Source organism: Zootoca vivipara, chromosome 10 (assembly GCF_965207765.1).
Source record: "Zootoca vivipara chromosome 10, rZooViv2.hap1.1, whole genome shotgun sequence".
In the NCBI taxonomy this organism is placed as follows: Eukaryota; Metazoa; Chordata; class Lepidosauria; order Squamata; family Lacertidae; genus Zootoca; species Zootoca vivipara.
The window spans coordinates 46,788,521-46,807,342 of NC_142593.1; the positions used below are offsets into that span (position 1 = coordinate 46,788,521).

The 18,822-nt window shown below is 42.6% G+C and overlaps 1 protein-coding gene across 2 annotated transcripts in view; it reads right to left on the reverse strand.

Moving 5' to 3' along the window:
- The window catches only part of RAI14 (retinoic acid induced 14), a 93,556-nt gene that overhangs the window by 23,980 nt on the left and 50,754 nt on the right, over window positions 1–18,822 (reverse strand). For both annotated transcript variants that reach the window (XM_035100963.3, XM_035100962.3), the window contains exon 3: window positions 14,234–14,364. In XM_035100963.3, coding sequence (XP_034956854.3) covers window positions 14,234–14,364 — 131 coding nt within the window. The remainder of the gene's footprint in view (window positions 1–14,233; window positions 14,365–18,822) is intronic.

The window sequence follows — 18,822 nt, forward strand, 5'->3', positions numbered from 1 at the left end:
AAATAAAACTGAATCCATAACACTCAAATAAGTTTACAAAAATAAAGAGATACTTGGGTAGAAATGTGCGAAGCACACTTCTGGTGTGTATACATTTTAACAGTATTTGCAATAATTAAAAAAACTTGGAGGAACAAGTTGGCTAAAGTGATGGTGACATTAATGGCATTAAACTTTGTGGCCAATTCCTTTGCTTCCATAAGAAATCTGTGCCACAATACACTTTACTTGTAACGCTTTGATTTTCATCTTAGAGACAAACAGAAAAAGTCTTCACTGAGAGCTGCATATAAGCACCAGTCCCTTCTGAGGGGACACATGCTCTCTGTCCAGAAGGTAAAACATGCTCTCTGTCCAGAAGGCAAAACAGGACAGCACAGTTATCCTGCAACACTACCTACAATTTCAATAAATAAAAACAAATAAAACTAAAACTGTAAAAAGCAGGACCCCCCCCCGGCTTTGGAACGGGGGAACAACAAAGGATTTGTGCCTTTGACAATATGGGATCATTCAAGAACACAGTATATGCAACTCAAAGCACAAGAAAAGTGCCTGTTCTATTCTGGGAACACATTTAGATATATTTATTTGCAGTGGCGTTGTCTGCAGTACATTCTGAACTCTTTGCACATTGTCTAGAGGCTTGTTTTGAGTGAAAACATCCCTCTTCGATGCAAACTATTTGCACCCCTTTTTCCTGAGGGTCTCTTTCAAAACAGCATGGCTCCCTTGCCAACAACCCCTTGGTGATTTATGGCTTCCCGGTGGACTAAATGCCTTTGCCCAAACAAACAAAATTGTTGAAATAAGGATGAAATTATATTAGGGCCTCTCCCGTAGCGGCGACAAACGTAAAGAAACCAGAGGCTCCGAACATGGATTTTTTTTAAAGCTGCCTATCATTGCTTTTAACCACAACTAGGCATCTATCAAGGGATACTCCCTTCCTCAGCTGCTGTGGAGGAGAGGCTGTGATTTCTATGCCCATGGGATTTTGAGTTGGGGGGAAAAAACACAATCCTTCCACTTCCTTCCTTGTTCCAAACTCAAGGACTCCTTTCGTTCCTCCAGCTCCCACTTCAACAAAGCCAAACACATTCCGGCTGCAATCCAGCCCACGGTGAAAGAACCTTGCCTCGGCCACTTTCAGCAGATGTGATTAAATTTGAAGTCGTCTCTTAGGACCCGTTTGCACATGGATGCTCACCGTTCACTGACCACAGCAACAAACCTTGGCTCACAGATGCTCTATGAGTCATCGTAGCTTCCCCACCAGGGAAAGAACTTCCGTTCGGACTCAATACCTTTTTACGGGATACCGTTCACATGTTAGCGTGAGGGCCTTCAAGTGGTGAGCATGCGTGGATGTAGAAGTACTCAGAAGCTTGAGTGGGCATTATGTATCTGGCCGCAACACAAGACCTTTGCAGCGCAGCTGATCCTTATGGAAACGAGCACACAAGGAGACAGGAAGACAACTTTTTAATACTTTTAGGGTGACTGGTAGACAAGATGAAAGTAAGGAATCTTGGGAAGGGGGCAGATAAGCAGAGAGATAAGCATACACCCTTGCTAATAAAAGCAGTAACAGCAATGGCTACAAATTCATGGAGGATAAGGGCTGCTGATGGCTACTAATCCTAGTGGCTGTGTTCCATCTCCACTGTCAGGCAGTACACCTTTGAATACAAGTTGATGGGAACCAGAGGAAGGGAAAATGCTCTGAGGAGCACATAGTGTAGGAAGTAGCCTTGCAGTGCACCAAGATGGGAAGACTCATTGCTAACAAACAATGGAGGAATGGTTATTAAAATGACTAGACTTAGCTGAGATGGCGAAACTGACATGTTTAATCAAGTCATTGTCAACATTTACTAGATCGGAAACCTCTCAGACTTTTTGTGTTAAAAAGAAATGGTATTTGGGTTTGAAGGTTGACGATAACGTTGGTTTATAGAAAGTGGTCATCCTGGGTGTTATACTGGAGTGAATGAGTTGAATAATGCTGACTGACAAAGAATCGAAAGTTCCTTAGTTTCTTAACTTTATTTTCTTTCTCTCTCTTTAATCTTTCTCCTATCTATCTCTCTCTCTATTTATCTCTTTCTTCTTCCTCTCTTTTTTTGACGGATCTATGTTTTTATTTTATCTAGATTAATGTTTCAGTCTGAACAAAAAAAGATATTTAATAATAATGTATCTATATTTCTTCCAAAAATCTAATAAAATTTACCCCCCCCCAAAAAAAGAGAGAAAGTGGCCTTACAGTGAGTCATCTTGTTCAGTATTGTCTACATTGCCTAGGAAAGACAGAAATTCGGCTTCAACCAACCTCAAATCTTGGTTTCTGGTCCTCTTTTGCTTCTCTGCACCATACCGTAGTTAAGACTAAACACAGTAGCAGGTTTAGAAGTAACAAGCCATGATTTGTACAGTATAAAATTGAATCAGAATCTTCCAATTTCTTTCCCATGGCCGTGCTGCCATTTGTTCATGTAAAGCTAAACTGTAGTTTAGCATTACATTTGAACCAAGTCAGTTTGTGGAACTAAGTACAGGTACAGTATTGATGGAGACCATTCTTTTTTGCCAAGAACTCATCTGGCTAAAGTGCAATCTTTTTTTTAATGTAACATTGGGGAAGTAACACCTTATGTCCATGCAGCTGAACAAATTTTCACACCATTTTCAGGCGTTCTCATTCCCAGCTACATCCCCCATTTAGCCTCCTAAATTCTGCTGTGAAGCTGACGGAAAAATAGGCCAAGTGAATTTTAAAATGTTTAAAAACGCCGAGAGCTCAAGTACTCCTTGCGTAGTTTGCTCCTAGCAAAAGCCTCTCTCAAGAAGCTGGAATGAAACATTGGCACCAACATGCAGTGGTTTTGTTACTTTGATCTACAAAGAGAACTGAAATAAACCACTTAAGCTAATATTGGAAGTTACTCACTTTTTACTCAACTACCTCTGCAAGAACTGGATAGCATGTGCTGACACACCACATCAAATAGAAACAGGCACCATTAATAAAAAGGAGAAATGATGCCCCCCTCCAGTTATTTAAGAGGCTCCAGATAGGGTTAAAGGGTGTAACTCATTTTTCTATACTTTGTTTAAAAAATACAGGGGGTAGATTTTAGATTAGGTGGCAGACATTAAGCAGAGTTTGAACGCCATTATCTTAATTAAAAAACAAAACAAAAACAAACACATTAAAATCAAGTGTGGTCAAACACGTGTTTGCGTTTGTATGCAAACCCTTCTCTCAACCATCGCAGTCCTGAAACACTCTCTCTCTTAAGGTAAAGGGACCCCTGACCGTTAGGTCCAGTCACGGACGACTCTGGGGTTGCGGCGCTCATCTCGTTTTACTGGCCGAGGGAGCCTGCATTTGTCCGCAGACAGCTTTCCTGGTCATGTGGCCAGCATGACTAAGCCGCTTCTGGCGAAACCAGAGCAGTGCACGGAAATGCCGTTTACCTTCATGCCGGAGCAGTTCCTATTTATCTACTTGCACTTTTTGGTGCACTTTGACACACACATTTAGAGATGGGTAAAATGGTTGCTTTGGAGCCAATGGGAGGTTTTGTTCCTCTTGCTATTTGCAGTGGGTGGGGTGGGAGGGTATTTTAAAGATAGTGACAGTGGAGGGGAGGGTGAAAGTGCCCCTCCCTACAAGCTGTGATCCCTATCCAGACTGCTCCCCAAATGCACTTCCATGCCTAATTTTAGCAATTGTGGCAAGCCACACATTTTGCTTGGCTCTTAAATAATTCCTTGAGTCCCACTCCCTCTATAGAACCTCCTGAGAGGAATGAATGAGTGAGGCAAAGGACGCAAGTATTCTTTTGCACCTGCAGTCCCCTAAACTGAGCTGGAATAATCTCCCCAAAATTTCTCACAGCCAGCGGAGGAGGATTTAGGAACATTTCAGGCATTAATCTGTCCATAGGGCTGGAGAAGTATTTAAGATTCCTAGAAGCCAGTACAATATCCCCTTTAAAGGTCCCCATCCTTTTTATAACTCTATGGCAAGCACAGGACTTCAAGCTGATTTCTGGTAGACGATCCTGCAAGGTCAGCAGATTGCAGTGTTTGGTTTCAGTAGCTGGGCCTCACCCTAGATGGGCATGCAGCATCCAGCTTCTTCATTTGCAGCCCCCAGTTAGAGAGATTCCTTCTCCCCGTTCTGTTGCTTCCCTCCCCCTGACCCCAGGTAGATTTGGTTCTCCCTGTCATGACAGTGGAATTGGTTCAGCAGTCACCCTCAATGGTTTCCAACTTGGACCTGGACCTGTACTTCCCAAAGCCGCCAGTAGATGGAGTTGGTGAATGGGTAGGAAAATACTGTAGCTTTAAAAACCAGGCTGGCAAGTAAATTTTGAGGGCTATTTTTTTGACTTGAGCAAGGGCTTAAAATGGCCTGCCACATTAGCTCTTCCCACCTTCTCCCTTGGGAGCCACGGCTTGGGCAGAGGGCTCTTTAACCCTCTCCATGGCGAATCAAAGAGCAACCAAAGTTTTGGCAGGAGGGCTGGTAGTAGGCTATGACATATTCTGCTAATGCCTGAATGCGGTACACCCCTGCAGTGCTCCTGCAATGCAATCGTCCTGATGTCATTGCTGCAGAAACTCAGATAAATAAGCTAGGCGCTAAATGGCTCCTTATACCAAGCTTACAGTGGCCAAAATGAAATGTCTAGTTGCCATTTGGGGGCAAGATGGCTCTAAAGTCTTATTTTTCAAATGATGGGTTGAACAATAGCAAGTGGCCGATAGCAATGATGGGCTGACCGATAGCAAGTGGCTGATGGCCATTTTTAAAAATTGCTAATTAAAAAAAATTATTTTGAATATTTTAATGTCTGTAAACTGCCTAGGTTTTGTGTGTGTGTGTGCGTGTGCGCGCGTACAAATTCTGATAAGAGAAATAGAGTCGAAAGCCATCTTTAAGTCGATGATGGCTGCATATATTGCAGAAGATTTATTGGCTGTATACTTTCCTACAAGATGTTGGAGGATCAAACAGCGATATTAACTGCTGTAGTCTACCTCCCTAAGTAGTAATACTCCTTTTAATTAGTTTTCTTTTAACCAATTGTTAAAACTTATACTTATTGTCTATTCTTAGATATTCTTGTCTTCTTTTATTGTTTTTATGTATTGCATATTTATGTGTGCTGGTCAAGAACCGTAACAATAAATCAAATCAAATCAAATCAAATCAAATCTGATAAGAGAAATAAAGTATTTTAACATACTTTCACAGATCATCAGGAATACCTATTTGGCAGCCACCCAATCCTTGGTTTATTAAAGAGGCATGATTTAACTACTTTTTTTATTTTCCCACTATTCTGCAGATGAACAAAAAGGGGACGAAGTAAAAAACCAATTGACTTTGTGCTTAAGGAAACAATCCTACAAGATTTTTTAAAAAATAAAATAAAATAAAACACATATGCATTATGACGAAATTAGGGCATGAATTACTTTCTGGACCTGTCTTGCCTTAGGTAAAGAAACCTGACCTTCTCTTTAACAATTTTAACTAGCAAGAGATCAGCTTGTTGAGTGATTTTTTTTAAAAAACAACAACAACCAAGAACATGCTTTAACAGAAAGGACAACTCTGTTGTCACGTTCATTCCAACTTAAAAGCTGTTCATCAACTGATCCGAGCTTGTAACAGAAAGGAGGAGTAGAACAATGCTACAGGACAAAACAAAAACCCACACCCTTTTAGGGAGTTCCAGAGTTTTAATCAGATTAAGTTATAAATACAATTGTCAGTTGTCAAAACAGCAATTATAACATTTCTTAAATTTGGTTTGAAATATTTGGCAGAGACCCACAAAGGCTAGGCATAAAACACCTTTTTAGAGACTATCTGTCCCTCGATACCTCCTAGGGGTGTATGGAACAAAGTCTTCCAGTTTGTGCAACAACTTCTGCTTCAACTCCATCTCCCTCCACCCATCACACACTAAATCTGTTCTGGGACCCCCTCCAACCCTTTGAAGCAAATGTGAGGGAGATGCAGGGGCATGCAAAGGTAACTGACAGGCCAAAGACACCCAGTAAGTTTCATGACAGAGTAGGAATCTAAGCTTGGGGTCCCTGGTTCTGGCATCCTAACCATTACACCACACTAGCATGAATCGAGATTGCAAGAAATCAAGATTTGGTTTTAAGATAAGCCCAGGCAACAAACCCCAAGCAGGCTTCATATATACAAAACCTGGCATTATGGAACATGTGGTCTTCTTTATTAATGGGTAGCAGCCTGCTTCAATTTTAGCTCTCTTTTGCAGTGTTGTAAATAGAAATGATTCTGCGGTTGAATGCAAGAGGCATCTGTTGAAGCTTCTTCGGTTTTCCTATTTACCAGTGCAAGGAATTTAAGAGTGCAAGAGGAGCCTGTGAGATCAGGCCAATGGTTCATGTGGTCAAGAATCTTGGTATCACTGTGGCCAACCAGATGCCAGCAAGTGGCATTCAGAGGCATATGGCAATTTACTCACTAGTAGTGAGTGTTCTTTACAGTGAAAAATAGTTATTGTTTCTTCATATCTTTCGGTTCAACAACATCTATGAGAACACCAGAATATACCGGTAATAGCAAGCCCAACACAACTCAGAAGCCTCAACCAAGTAGAACTTTTTTTTAACAGGTAATCTAGGCAACCGTTACAGAATAGTTATTTACACAACCAATTGAAACAGGTTGTTTATATCCAAGTTCAGAATAAAAGCCACAAGTTTTGTATTCTTTATTCATGTTGTTGTTGTTTAGTCGTTTAGTCGTGTCCGACTCTTCGTGACCCCATGGACCAGAGCACGCCAGGCACTCCTGTCTTGCACTGCCTCCCGCAGTTTGGTCAAACTCATGTTCGTAGCTTCGAGAACACTGTCCAACCATCTTGTCCTCTGTCGTCCCCTTCTCCTAGTGCCCTCAATCTTTCCCAACATCAGGGTCTTTTCCAAGGATTCTTCTCTTCTCATGAGGTGGCCAAAGTATTGGAGCCTCAGCTTCACGATCTGTCCTTCCAGGGAGCACTCAGGGCTGATTTCCTTAAGAATGGATAGGTTTGATCTTCTTGCAGTCCATGGGACTCTCAAGAGTCTCCTCCAGCACCATAATTCAAAAGCATCAATTCTTTATTCATACTGTTGGTTATTCAATTTATATCATACCCTTTTCCTGAAACAGCAAACACATCAAATAGTATCTGAAGAAGTGTGCATGCACACGAAAGCTCATACCTATGACAAACTTAGTTGGTCTCTAAGGTGCTACTGGAATGATTTATTATTATTATTATTTTTTGACTGCGTCAGACCAACACGGCTACCTACCTGTAACTAGATCAAATAGTATTATTATTATTTTGTAAAAATAATAATACTCGGAACCAACAATTTCAGGGTGGCCAGGAGTAGTATCTTTTGGCCATCAGAACCCTGGGTAAACAAAATGTTTTAAAATTCTTCCTGAAAGTCTACTGAAGGAGAGCGTCTCCACTGAGAAGGCCCTGTCACGAGTCACATCAACTAGGCCAGGGTTGAAGTTGGTTAACCTTGAAAAATTGTAAGGAGGGTCCCTTGCTGTAGAAGATCAGACTATTTTTTTTTAACACTTCGCCACATACTGCACACCCTGGGGCACATCTCTGCACACTCCAGCTTGACACAGCACAACTTGAGTAGGAGGAAATGAGCATAAGCAGGAAAACAGTTGCAGTGACAATGAGTGAGATGTCTGTGGGAAGCTTTGCCTAACAAATTCCTATTCTTGAGGGTTAAAAATCCCCCCCAAGACTGGGGTCTGAATGCTATAAACTTGTTGGATTCACGACAAAGTCTGTCTCCCACTCACCCCTCAAAAGCAGCTTCTCAGACACTGAAAGGCTCCAGAGAATAGCAACACAACCAAGAACCTTGGAAGAGCTCTGTTGTTTAATAGCGAACAAATGGAAAAGTAGAAACATTCCAACAAAGGGGGAATGGATAGATAAAATTATGCGAATATCTAGAATTACCAAAATTGACAGATATAATTCAATATAAATCAAAAGTTTAAAAACAACAACAATGGGAGTGTCTAAATGAATATCTAGGGAAACAAGGTCTGGGAGCAAAAATCTGGTTGTGTTTGGAATAACCTTCCAGGAATTGGAAAATGGGATAATACAAAATCTATGATGGAAAATAAATTAAAATAAGAAAAAATAATAAGACAGATTACCTTTATACACGCTGAGATAACTACTGTACGGAGAAGTGATGGAAGTCGCAAATGTTGTATAATGCTATTTTGCAATGTACTCCCCCCCCCTTTTTTGCTTTCTCTTTTTTCTGTTTTATCTCTATATTCCATTTATGGAATAATTTTTTTTATTCTTTTTTTCTTCCTTCTCTTTCTTTTTCCTCTTTTTTCTTCATGAAAATTGATGCATGATTAATTCGAATAATTGTTTATGACATAATTTGCCGGCGTGTTTTTTCTTTTCTTTATTTCTTTATGTATGTTTCAATTGAACATATGTATATTTTTAGTTGAATTTACTAATAAAGGATTTTTAAACTCAAAAAGAAAAGAAAAAAGAAAAGAAGAGCTCTGTTGGATCAGGCCAAAGGAGCATCTAATCCAGCATCGTGTTCGCAAGGTGGTCAGCCAAGTGATTATGGGAAGCTGGGAAGAAGCACCCTCCCCTCTTGCATTCCACAGCAACTGGTATTCGGAGCCACATTGCCTCCTATGCTGGAGGGTTATACAGAGTCATCACTTGCTGCAGCATCTTTGAAGAAAGCAGTGAGGCACAATCCATGCAAACACGGCAACCGAAATGCGGGGAGGGTGTCAAGGGCAGAAGGAAGGGGTTAAATCCTGTGCTTCCCAAACAACTGTTGCCCAGATTAAAATGGGGGGGGGGGAGTGGGGAATGAGACTGCTATTGTTCATTATTTAAAATGCAGCAGCCAGTGGCATATCAAGCAGCTCTCCGGACAGGAGTTTATACAAGACCTTCCCGGAAGTGTCGTTGATTGTACCCAGGACCTTCCTGCAAAGCAAGACATGTGCTGCATCACAGAACTATGGCTCTTCCACCAAACTATCCAAACATCCAAGCTGCTCTGAGAGCCTTTTTGGCTGATGAGCGGGGTACAAATGCTCTAAAATCCCCCCCCCCGAAATCTTGCTCCTTGTGTCTGACTGCCCCCCCCATTTTAAGTCTGTAAACCAAAGTTTTACGCACCTCCTAAAAAAAAAATACCTTAGCTAACATTCCCAGGTAGTTTTAACTATGTCATCAATCATTGAGAGCAACTTCTGCCCATATCATGCATTAACTGCAATTATCATGCTTTTCCAAGGTGTATCTTGTCCTAACCTCAGCTGAACCACCACAACCTCCCATTCCGGTGGTAGGAGGAGGATCTGATGCTTATAAAGACAAATCTCCTCAGGCAAAGTTCTGCGCTTCTTTGAAAAAAACCAAGGAAGTAAGTCACAACAAATGTTTAAATACTTTTGTAAAAAGCCACTGAAGTCTTTATAGTCTATGCACAGAGATCAGTTACATCATTTAGTTCAGGTGCTGGCAACGTTTTCCGACTGTGGGCCGGATCGTTCCCACAGACAATCATCCACGGGCCGGACATGCGCAGAAGCGATTTCTGGTGCCGTGCTGTGCATGTCCGGTGCTCCGGAAATCACTTCTGCGCATGCCCGGAAGCTGAAAATTGTGTCTGGACATGTGCAGAAGCGATTTCTGGCACCACTCGGCGAGTCCCCGGTTTAGCGCAGCGTGCGGGGGACTTGCCAAGCGTGTGGCTCCGTGACCGGGCGGCTCGTGGGCCAGATAAATGGCCTTCATGGGCCGCATCCTGCCCATGGGCCATATGTTGCTGGCCTATGATTTAGTTGCTGCTTGCTTGGCATTCATGAAAATTGCTTAGCATTTGTGAAAACCTCAAACTTGGAATCAGGACTTCAGTATCTCTAAGGCCAGTGAAAATGATACATGCTGCATCAATAAACTATAGCTAACAGAATGACATGGGAAGGGCATGTTCCACATAATTGCATCACTCGTACATTTATTATTGATTTAAAGGAATTTCCGTTACTACACCTTTATCCAAAATGGTGCATATAAACATTTTTAAATCATATAATCCACAAAACAACATTAAAAGCAACATAGATCATTAAGCAAAAATGACAACCCAAATGAATGGAAGGGGGGGGGGAAACCACTCAACCACCCATTTCACATAACTAGGCAAATAAAGACTTTTTAAACTTGGTGCCAGGAGGAATACAGCATAGGTGCCAGGCATATCCCTTTTGGGAGACCATCCCAGAGTCGGGGAGAGAGAGGGCCGCCACAGAGCAGGCCCTCCCTTTTGTATAAGCATAACGTATTTCCTCCATGACCAGCGCACGAAAGGATTCAGCCCACAGGAATGGCAACATTTGTGTGGAATCCGACCACGAAAAAGCAGAAACACTTCCACACTAGTAGCTAAAATATGCAAGCAAATTTAGTGTAGTGGTTAGAGTGCTGGACTAGGATCTGGAAGACTAGGGTTCAAATCCCCACTCAGGCATGAAACCCACTGGATGACTCTCTCACACTGTTATTGTGGGGATAAAACAGGAGAAACACATTGAGCTTCTTGGAGGAAAGCAAAGGAAAAAGTACAATATGTGAACTAGGCCAGAGAGCCCACCAGCCTGCATATGTTTTATTAGTAGTTCTTATCTCAGATGATCCAAATAAGCTCAGAACTGAGTACGGTACATATGTGTTTTCCCTTCCTACACGGAGAATCTCCTTATATTAAAAGGAAACAAACCATATTCACAAACAATAGCAGCTCCTACTTCTCTCAATATCCCACCTATTCTACCATTCTATGATGGTAACAACAAGCCAGATAGAGCAAAGTTAGCACGAGTGCAGTGCAAAGGATAAACTCCTGTTTTAGCATCAGGGAAGGCTCTTGGAAAAGGGGGCAATGCTAAGGTGTTTCAGTCGCCAGTTCCATTACAATAAAAATACAAAAAATCCATCCCACTGGGAGAATTAGTTGCATAACAGACTTTGTCGCTGTATTTTGGTCTTTGTGTCACCTCCAGACTAATTATGTAAACACACACACCAGGAAGCAAGTCGGTTATGGGATCGATAAATCATTCATCCATGGCTACATCGTAAAATGAGGCTGCACAGACCTAAGGCTGGGAATATCAGCTAAGGCATCTCTAAGGGCAACTATGCAGCAGAAATGAACTTTGCTCTTAGACCTCTTTTATAGCTCTGTGAGACAGATCATTATCAGGGGCCCCTACCTGTCAATCACCTGATATCAGAATGATGGTGGGTGCAAGGTGCTTTGAAGTCCCACAGCCAGGTCCTCAAAGCACCTTGAAAGGCAATCCTAAACCAAGTTTCTACCCTTTGTTTTAGCAGGCGATTCTGATGCAAACCCAGGTAACCACTGTTTCCTGGTAAAAACTGATCATGTAATGCATCATTTTCCAGCTAAGGATGTCTGAAGAAACACACTCCCTTGGGATTTACAGAGGCTGAAGAATCAAATGTCAGTAAAGAAGGGTGTGCATGCAGCCAAAATACACAGGACACTTAAATTTCATGTGCTTGAGTGATTAATATTAGTCCTGCTCATAGTCAAATGAAGATGTGAATAACTTAGGTCCATTGATTTCAATAGGTCTACTCTGAGTAAAACTTAGTTGGCTACTTAAATTCTTTTTCTCCAAAAAGGATACAGATGCTTTTAATACCATATTTAAGATGCAACGGAAGAGGATTCCATTCAGGCCACTTGCAGACAACACCATCATTCCGTTTCTTCATCCAAACAGAAAACGCTGCTGAACAGAACTAGCAGAGCAAGCAAGAAGCCAAGAGCGTGGCTCCATATACAAAGCCTGGAGGGCTGTGCTTTTCAGCTTCATGGTGTGGAAGAAGCTGCCCAGGAGTCACTCACTCTCCCTACGAACGGCTCTTCCTCTCTCCCAATCTGCCCACAATTTAAAAGCCTATTGTTTTTTCATGGGATGTGAACCATTAAGCTATTTCTCAACTGTCCAGAAAATTGATTCTCTCTGTGGCTGTAGAAGATTAATGCCAAAAATCTTGTGCTTCTATTTAAAGAAAAAAGAAAAAGGAATGGCAAACTCTGCATGAGACATCAGAACTTGAACTGGAACAGGAAACATATACAAATACCTTTGAGGTTTCTGGTGTGGGTCATGCGTGTGGGACTTCGGCCCTCCAGATCCTCTTTGACTATAAGTGAGATCGCCTCTAACCACTGGCCATACTGGCTGAGGCTGATGGAGTCCAAACACACACAGGGAAGCCCACAGGTTCCCCGCCCCTGTCTAGACTTGTGTAGTAATTTTTTTTTTAAAGAAAGGTGCCTATCCTTTACTGCATTATTCCACACAAATAGATTACAGGGTTTCCTACACATGACAATAGCATGTCTAAACCATGCATGTCCCAATTCACGTGTAAAAAAGGATGGTAATCAGGGTGCGATTTTTGCACAAAAATGAGAGTTTGTCAAGGAACACTGAACTCTCTCCTGTCCACAATTCCTTCTTTCTAGCTATTTCTCTCCAAACATGAGGATACTTTGCAATACTGGACCACAGGCAGACAAAAATTGCCTTGGTAGGACACACTATGGAAGAAAGCTGGAGAAGACAAAGACACACACACACACACACACACACACCTTGGCATACATCATTTGCACAACCCTCACTTTACAAGTTATTAGGGCAGACCTGCATTTAATTTAAAACCATTTATGTGATGGATTCTTTGGCCCATAATAAAACAGGAGTGCTCTTTCTGAACCAATCTCCTAATCAGAGTTAGCAATTTGGGGGCATGAAGCTGATTGGGTCCCTTAACCACAACTCCTGCACAAATTTCTCCTCTTGGTTTGATTAAACCAGTGCATTACATCTGCATCAGCACTAAGGTTCATGCCAAGTAGAATTGCCTTCCTAAGCAGGACTTTGCACTATAGATTTGAATAATGGTATTATGATACTCAACTGTTTTATTTTCGGCTCCTTCCCTAACAATCCCTAGCATGGCATTTGCCCTTTTCACAGCTGGCACACACTGGGTCGACATCTTCGTTGAGCTATCTATAATGGAACACTTTAAGGCACCAGCTGCATTGTGCTTAAAAGGCAATCTTGATGAAACCTGGGAAAACCCAGAGTTTGAGAAGTACCAGTTTTGTTGTTGTTGTTTAGTCATGTCCGACTCTTTGTGACCCCATGGACCATAGCACGCCAGGCACTCCTGTCTTCCACTGCCTCCCACAGTTTGGTCAAACTCATGTTCGTAGCTTCGAGAACACTGTCCAACCATCTCGTCCTCTGTCGTCCCCTTCTCCTTGTGCTCTCCATCTTTCCCAACATCAGGGTCTTTTCCAGGGAGTCTTCTCTTCTCATGAGGTGGCCAAAGTATTGGAGCCTCAGCTTCACGATCTGTCCTTCCAGTGAGCACTCAGGGCTGATTTCCTTCAGAATGGATAGGTTTGATCTTCTTGCAGTCCATGGGACTCTCAAGAGTCTCCTCCAGCACCAGTACCAGTTTAGGCAGCACATATCTGATGCAGCAGCAGGAATAGACAAGTGATTTTCAGCATGCTCCAAAGGGCCTTGCATGGGTGTAAATGCCATTGAGTTGAGATTAACATCAGCGCAAGGGCCATTGGATTGTCCTGTTTGTAGAACACTTCGCAACAGCTGAAGAAACTGCCACTCCACTGATTCAGCATGTAAGCATGGAGCAAAGCACACTTTGAATCAATTTGACTCTATTCTTTTAACATGGGGTGTCTGCTGAGTGCAGGTGGAAAATTTGATTTAACAAAAACCTTGGACACTCATAGTAAACACTCTGCATGCCTGATTTCTACAGGAAATGCACCTTACCTTGATTTAAAACAGTGGTGCCTGACACAAGACATAATTAGTCCAGCAATAAAATGAAGGAAAAAAGTGTTTGCAGATGAATTAGGCATAGCAGTGCTAGGATCTGGATGACCCAAATGGCGTGAAGCACTAACTCCCAATATTACAAGTTCCCAGCAAACGGGAATTTTATTTACTTTTCGGGTACGGAATAAAAAAAATGGTTGCCATCTTAGCTAAGCTACTTACGCAGTCTTGCCCTCATTGTCATGTTTGGTGGCGTTGGCTCCCTTTTTACCCAGCAGTGATGCCACTTTCTCTGCGTCGCCATGCTCCACAGCTTGCAGCAGTCGGTCATCATTCTTATTCCATTCATTGGTCTGGAGAAGGAAGGGGAGAAAGAGAGAGGGGGGAAAGAAATAGCTCACTAGAGAGAAACACTGGGAAGTGCCTTTGTTTCACTTAAAACCAGTACATTAGCTTGCTAAGGAAAACACACCCTTTCTCCACAAAGAGGGCTATGAGCAATCTATAATGGACCATTCTAGGTGCAGGCACTTCACACAAGACCTTGCACAAAGCAGAGCCGCTGGCACATGCCCACTTTGATTGGATTGCATTCATTTGTCCTCTGCATGTGACTCCTCCCTCTTGCAATATGGGTGCTCCCCTTTGTCAAATTTTTATTTCTGTCTCCAAAGGAGCATAGGAAGTTGCCTTACACAGAGGTAGACAATTGTGCTAGCTAACTAAGTATTGTCTACACTGATTGGCAGAAACCTGCCAGGTTTTAGGCAGGGGACATTCCCACATGTGATAGAGATTGAAACTGAGAGCTTCGGCATGCAAGACAGATGCTCTACCACTGAACTGAAGCCCTTTCCCATCCTCAGTTTATATCAGTGGTGTCCAAACTTTTTTCAAAGAGGGCCAGATTTGATGAAGTGAAGGGACCCGAGGGCCGACCAAAGTTGAGCTTTTCATAGTATTGAAGTTGCTGAGCTTTTTTTTTTTACCCCAGGAAATTAACTCGGATTGAACCGACCGGTGGGCCAGATTATGCCCCCAAAACGAACTTTGGACATGCCTGGTTTACACGGAACTCGAGGGGGCATATACAGGAGTACCTCATATACAGGGGTACAGACGCTTCAGGTTACAGATTCCGCTAACCCAGAAATAGTACCTCAGGTTAAGAACTTTGCTTCAAGATGAGAACAGAAATCACGCGGTGGTGGTGCAGCGGCAGCGGGAGGCCCCATTAGCTAAAGTGGTACCTCAGGTTAAGAACAGTTTCAGGTCAAAAACGGACCTCCAGAACGAATAAAGTTCTTAACCCGAGGTATCACTGTATGGAGCCCTGACCACACCCAGACCTGCTTAGCTTCATCCAAGGATTATGCATTATGTTCCCTCTCACTATGTACCCTGGGCCTTAAGGAGCTAAACACCTCCCTACACTTCAGACCATTTTAGGCACCTGAAAATGATCTCTGGCCTATAGAAGCTTACAATGCCATTATATATTTGTTAGCCTCTAAAGGTAGCACAGGACTATGAGTAACGTGATCAACCCTTGTAGAAGGTGCATTGGTGCGATCTCTCATATTGTGGTACACTAGCCCACTGCTGCAACTCAAAAAGCAATGCCTGCATTCTGCCTTGTCCTTAAGAAATTGGCTGCAAAGGACTGTTAGGAAGGAGACTTCACATGTACTCTCATAATAAGCTGGTCCTCATTGTTCTTCAAGTGTGGGGGCGCATTTGCTTGGAAGCATCTTCCCCATCAAAAACATGCAGAAAGCCCCACTGAAACTTCGGACACAGCTATGTGCTCTGAAACCTAGTACGTTTAAGCTGCAGATAGTAGGTAAAGCAAATCTTTCACATGCATAGAATTCACAAATATTTACAGTAATATTCCCACCATCGCCAAGGAAGACAATGCTGTTTGACAGCTTGCGCTAACACAACGCAAGAAGGGAGTTGCCTCCGGTACTAATGAACTGCGGACACTGCTGCAGCTGCAAGCCAAGCTTGCATCACAGCTTCACGATCCGAGCCAAGAACTTAAAATGAAAAATAAACTTGGAACGAGCTACCATAACCCAGCTGCTGAAATTCAGCTTGGATTTTTGCCCCATTTTTGCTCCATGCAAGTGGGGAGTTCTTTGCTGGCATTCACACTAACCCTATTTGGACATTTCCTCACACGCACAGCTTGCCGTCATGCAAGGGGAGAGCACATAGGAGTCCATGCTGCCAGCTTCATCACTGACCATGTGCTGAGAAAGTGAACTTCAGTGGCACACAGCCATGGAGGCTCCCCCCACTATTTTGAACCCTGGATGATACGGGTTCCGAGTCATGGGAGGATCCTCCCAACAAGTAGAGGCTGCAGAAATTTGCTTTCCTAAAACATGGAAAGCAGTGGAGTCAGTGACAAAGAACCTGGCAGATATGCAGAGTCAGTTGGCTTGTGTTTGAATGGAAGGGGAAAACAGCATGTGTGTGTGTGTGTGTGTATAGCTTTTCAACAACAAAAACTCCCTCCCAAACCTTCTTTTTATATCCCTCACGCACCCCAATGCTTTGTTCAGCAAGGGAACACCAGTCCACAAAACAACAGATGAATTCTGCTCTGAAAGCAAAGTTGCATCCTGAGCAACCTTGAATTTTAACATGGAAGTGGTTAAATAAAGCAGCAATTCACTGTGAAGACATAAAGGGGGGCAGTTGCTGCGACTGCTTAAAAGCATCTGCATTGGATTAAGTCCACGAAAGCTTATGTCATAATAAATGTGCAAGTCTTTAAGGTGTCACAAGAAACCGTTGTTCTTACTTTAAAGCAGTTTTAAGTAAAAAGGTGATTGCAGGCATGTTTATTACAATTGTATCCCGCCCTTTCTCCAAGGAACTCACGGCAGATTAGGAGGCGTTATTCCATTTTATAAGGAATCCTACCCAAACCCCTGTGAAAAGCATTAGGTTGAGAAAATGCGAGCAGATGAAGAACAAAGCTGAACAGATCTGAAACAAGGCTTCCCTTCTCAGAGTTCGGCACTCTATCCATTACTGGATTCTCAACCAACTTTGGCTAGTAAAATCCAAAGGGCCTCTAACTTCATGCCCAACAGGAGCCATAAATCCATTTGCCAAGATCCCCAACTTGTGCAGAGCAAGAGAAAGGGGGCCACCTTCTTACTCAGAATCATTCTCATACCCTAGAATCCCCACAGCCTAGTGAGAGAGAACTGTCTTTCTTTGTGACAGTCTTTTAGACACTCATCTACCTGGTTTTGACCTCCTCAATTCCTGGCACAAAGCAATCAGCTTCAGAGAGAACTCAAGCAAGCTTGCAAGTGCTTGCATTTACTTGTCCACATTCTGGCACACCACGGCTAACATTACAGTTCTTTCATTTGGCCTTTCCTACAACAGTTGCACATTTAAGCATGTACTGTTATTTATGCAGGGTAGTCTGTAATTACAGCTTAACAGCACAATTTTTCTTCCACCTGTATGGGAAGCCAAGAACCACTTGCATTTAATGGTCCTTTTACTTTAGACCATATATTGCAAAACAACAGACAAAGCAATGAAACATGACAAGGTTTAAAGCAGCATGGCCACCTTAATGGTCAAAAACTCTTGGCCATTTATGCTTGTCCTCTGCCTAGAAAGAATAGGTCCAAGCAGCTTGGCCTTGGCCTTTCCCACAGAAAACCTGCTCTTCAGCAATCCAGAACAAAAGTCAATCTGCAGAAAACCCAATCGCTGTTTGTTCTAACTCAGTGCTAAACCATGGACTTTCCCAGTGGAAAGCAGTGGGGCAAACAGAAGTGTGGTTGAACCCTTTTTGTTAACTACCAATGGCAAGAAACAGCCTATATAATGGCCATAGCTCCTTGGAATAGCAGACTATGGTCAAATATATTGTCAATTAATAGATTACCATTTGATGGTCAAATGATTGGCATCCTAACCGTAATGCTCTCACTTCCAGAGGTGCAACCCCCACAAAAACAAGATATATGAATTTTACAGTTTAAGTTAAACTAAAGGCTACACGCCAAAGGATCTCAAGTAGGGAACAACAAACAGAACGCTGTCACCCCAATTACAGAAAAGCAGGTCTTGCCGCTTTGCTCCTCAGCCAAGTTGTCATTTGACAACCATTTACCACTGGACGCTCCCTTCAATATTAATTGACTTCTGGAGCAGAAGGAATGCAGTAGCAATGATACACAAACAGCACTCAAATGCAGTCGCAAAATTCTTTAACACCAGCATGTGCGTGATTTAAAAAACAGTAAGATCCAAGAACCTTAAAAAGTGACCTCAGTATGAAAACTTTATATTTCCAGGAATACATTTTTGTTGCAAAGGAGCTCAAGACTATTAGTCCATCTAGTTCAATTCTCTGCATCAGTTTTCCCTAACCTGCTTCCTAACAGGTGTTTTGATTACAGCTCCCAACACTCTTGACCATTGGCCATGCTGGCTGGGACGGATGGGAGTTGTAGTTCAAAACAGTTGGGTACCAGTTGGGAGAGGCTGATATACACTGACTGAGGATGGCTCCCCAAGGCTACAGATGAGCACCCTTCCCAGTTTTATCTGGAGATGCTGGGGAGTAGGAACTGTACCTGGGCCCTTCTGCATGCAGGACATGGTCTCTACCACTGAGCAATAGTTGTATGTGGATACATACCCTGTTTCTCCGAAAATAAGACGTAGCCATAAAATAAGCTGTAGCAGGATTTTTAAGCATTCAAGGAATATAAGCCATACCCCGAAAATAAGACATAGTGATAGGCGCAGGAGCAATGCGGGCC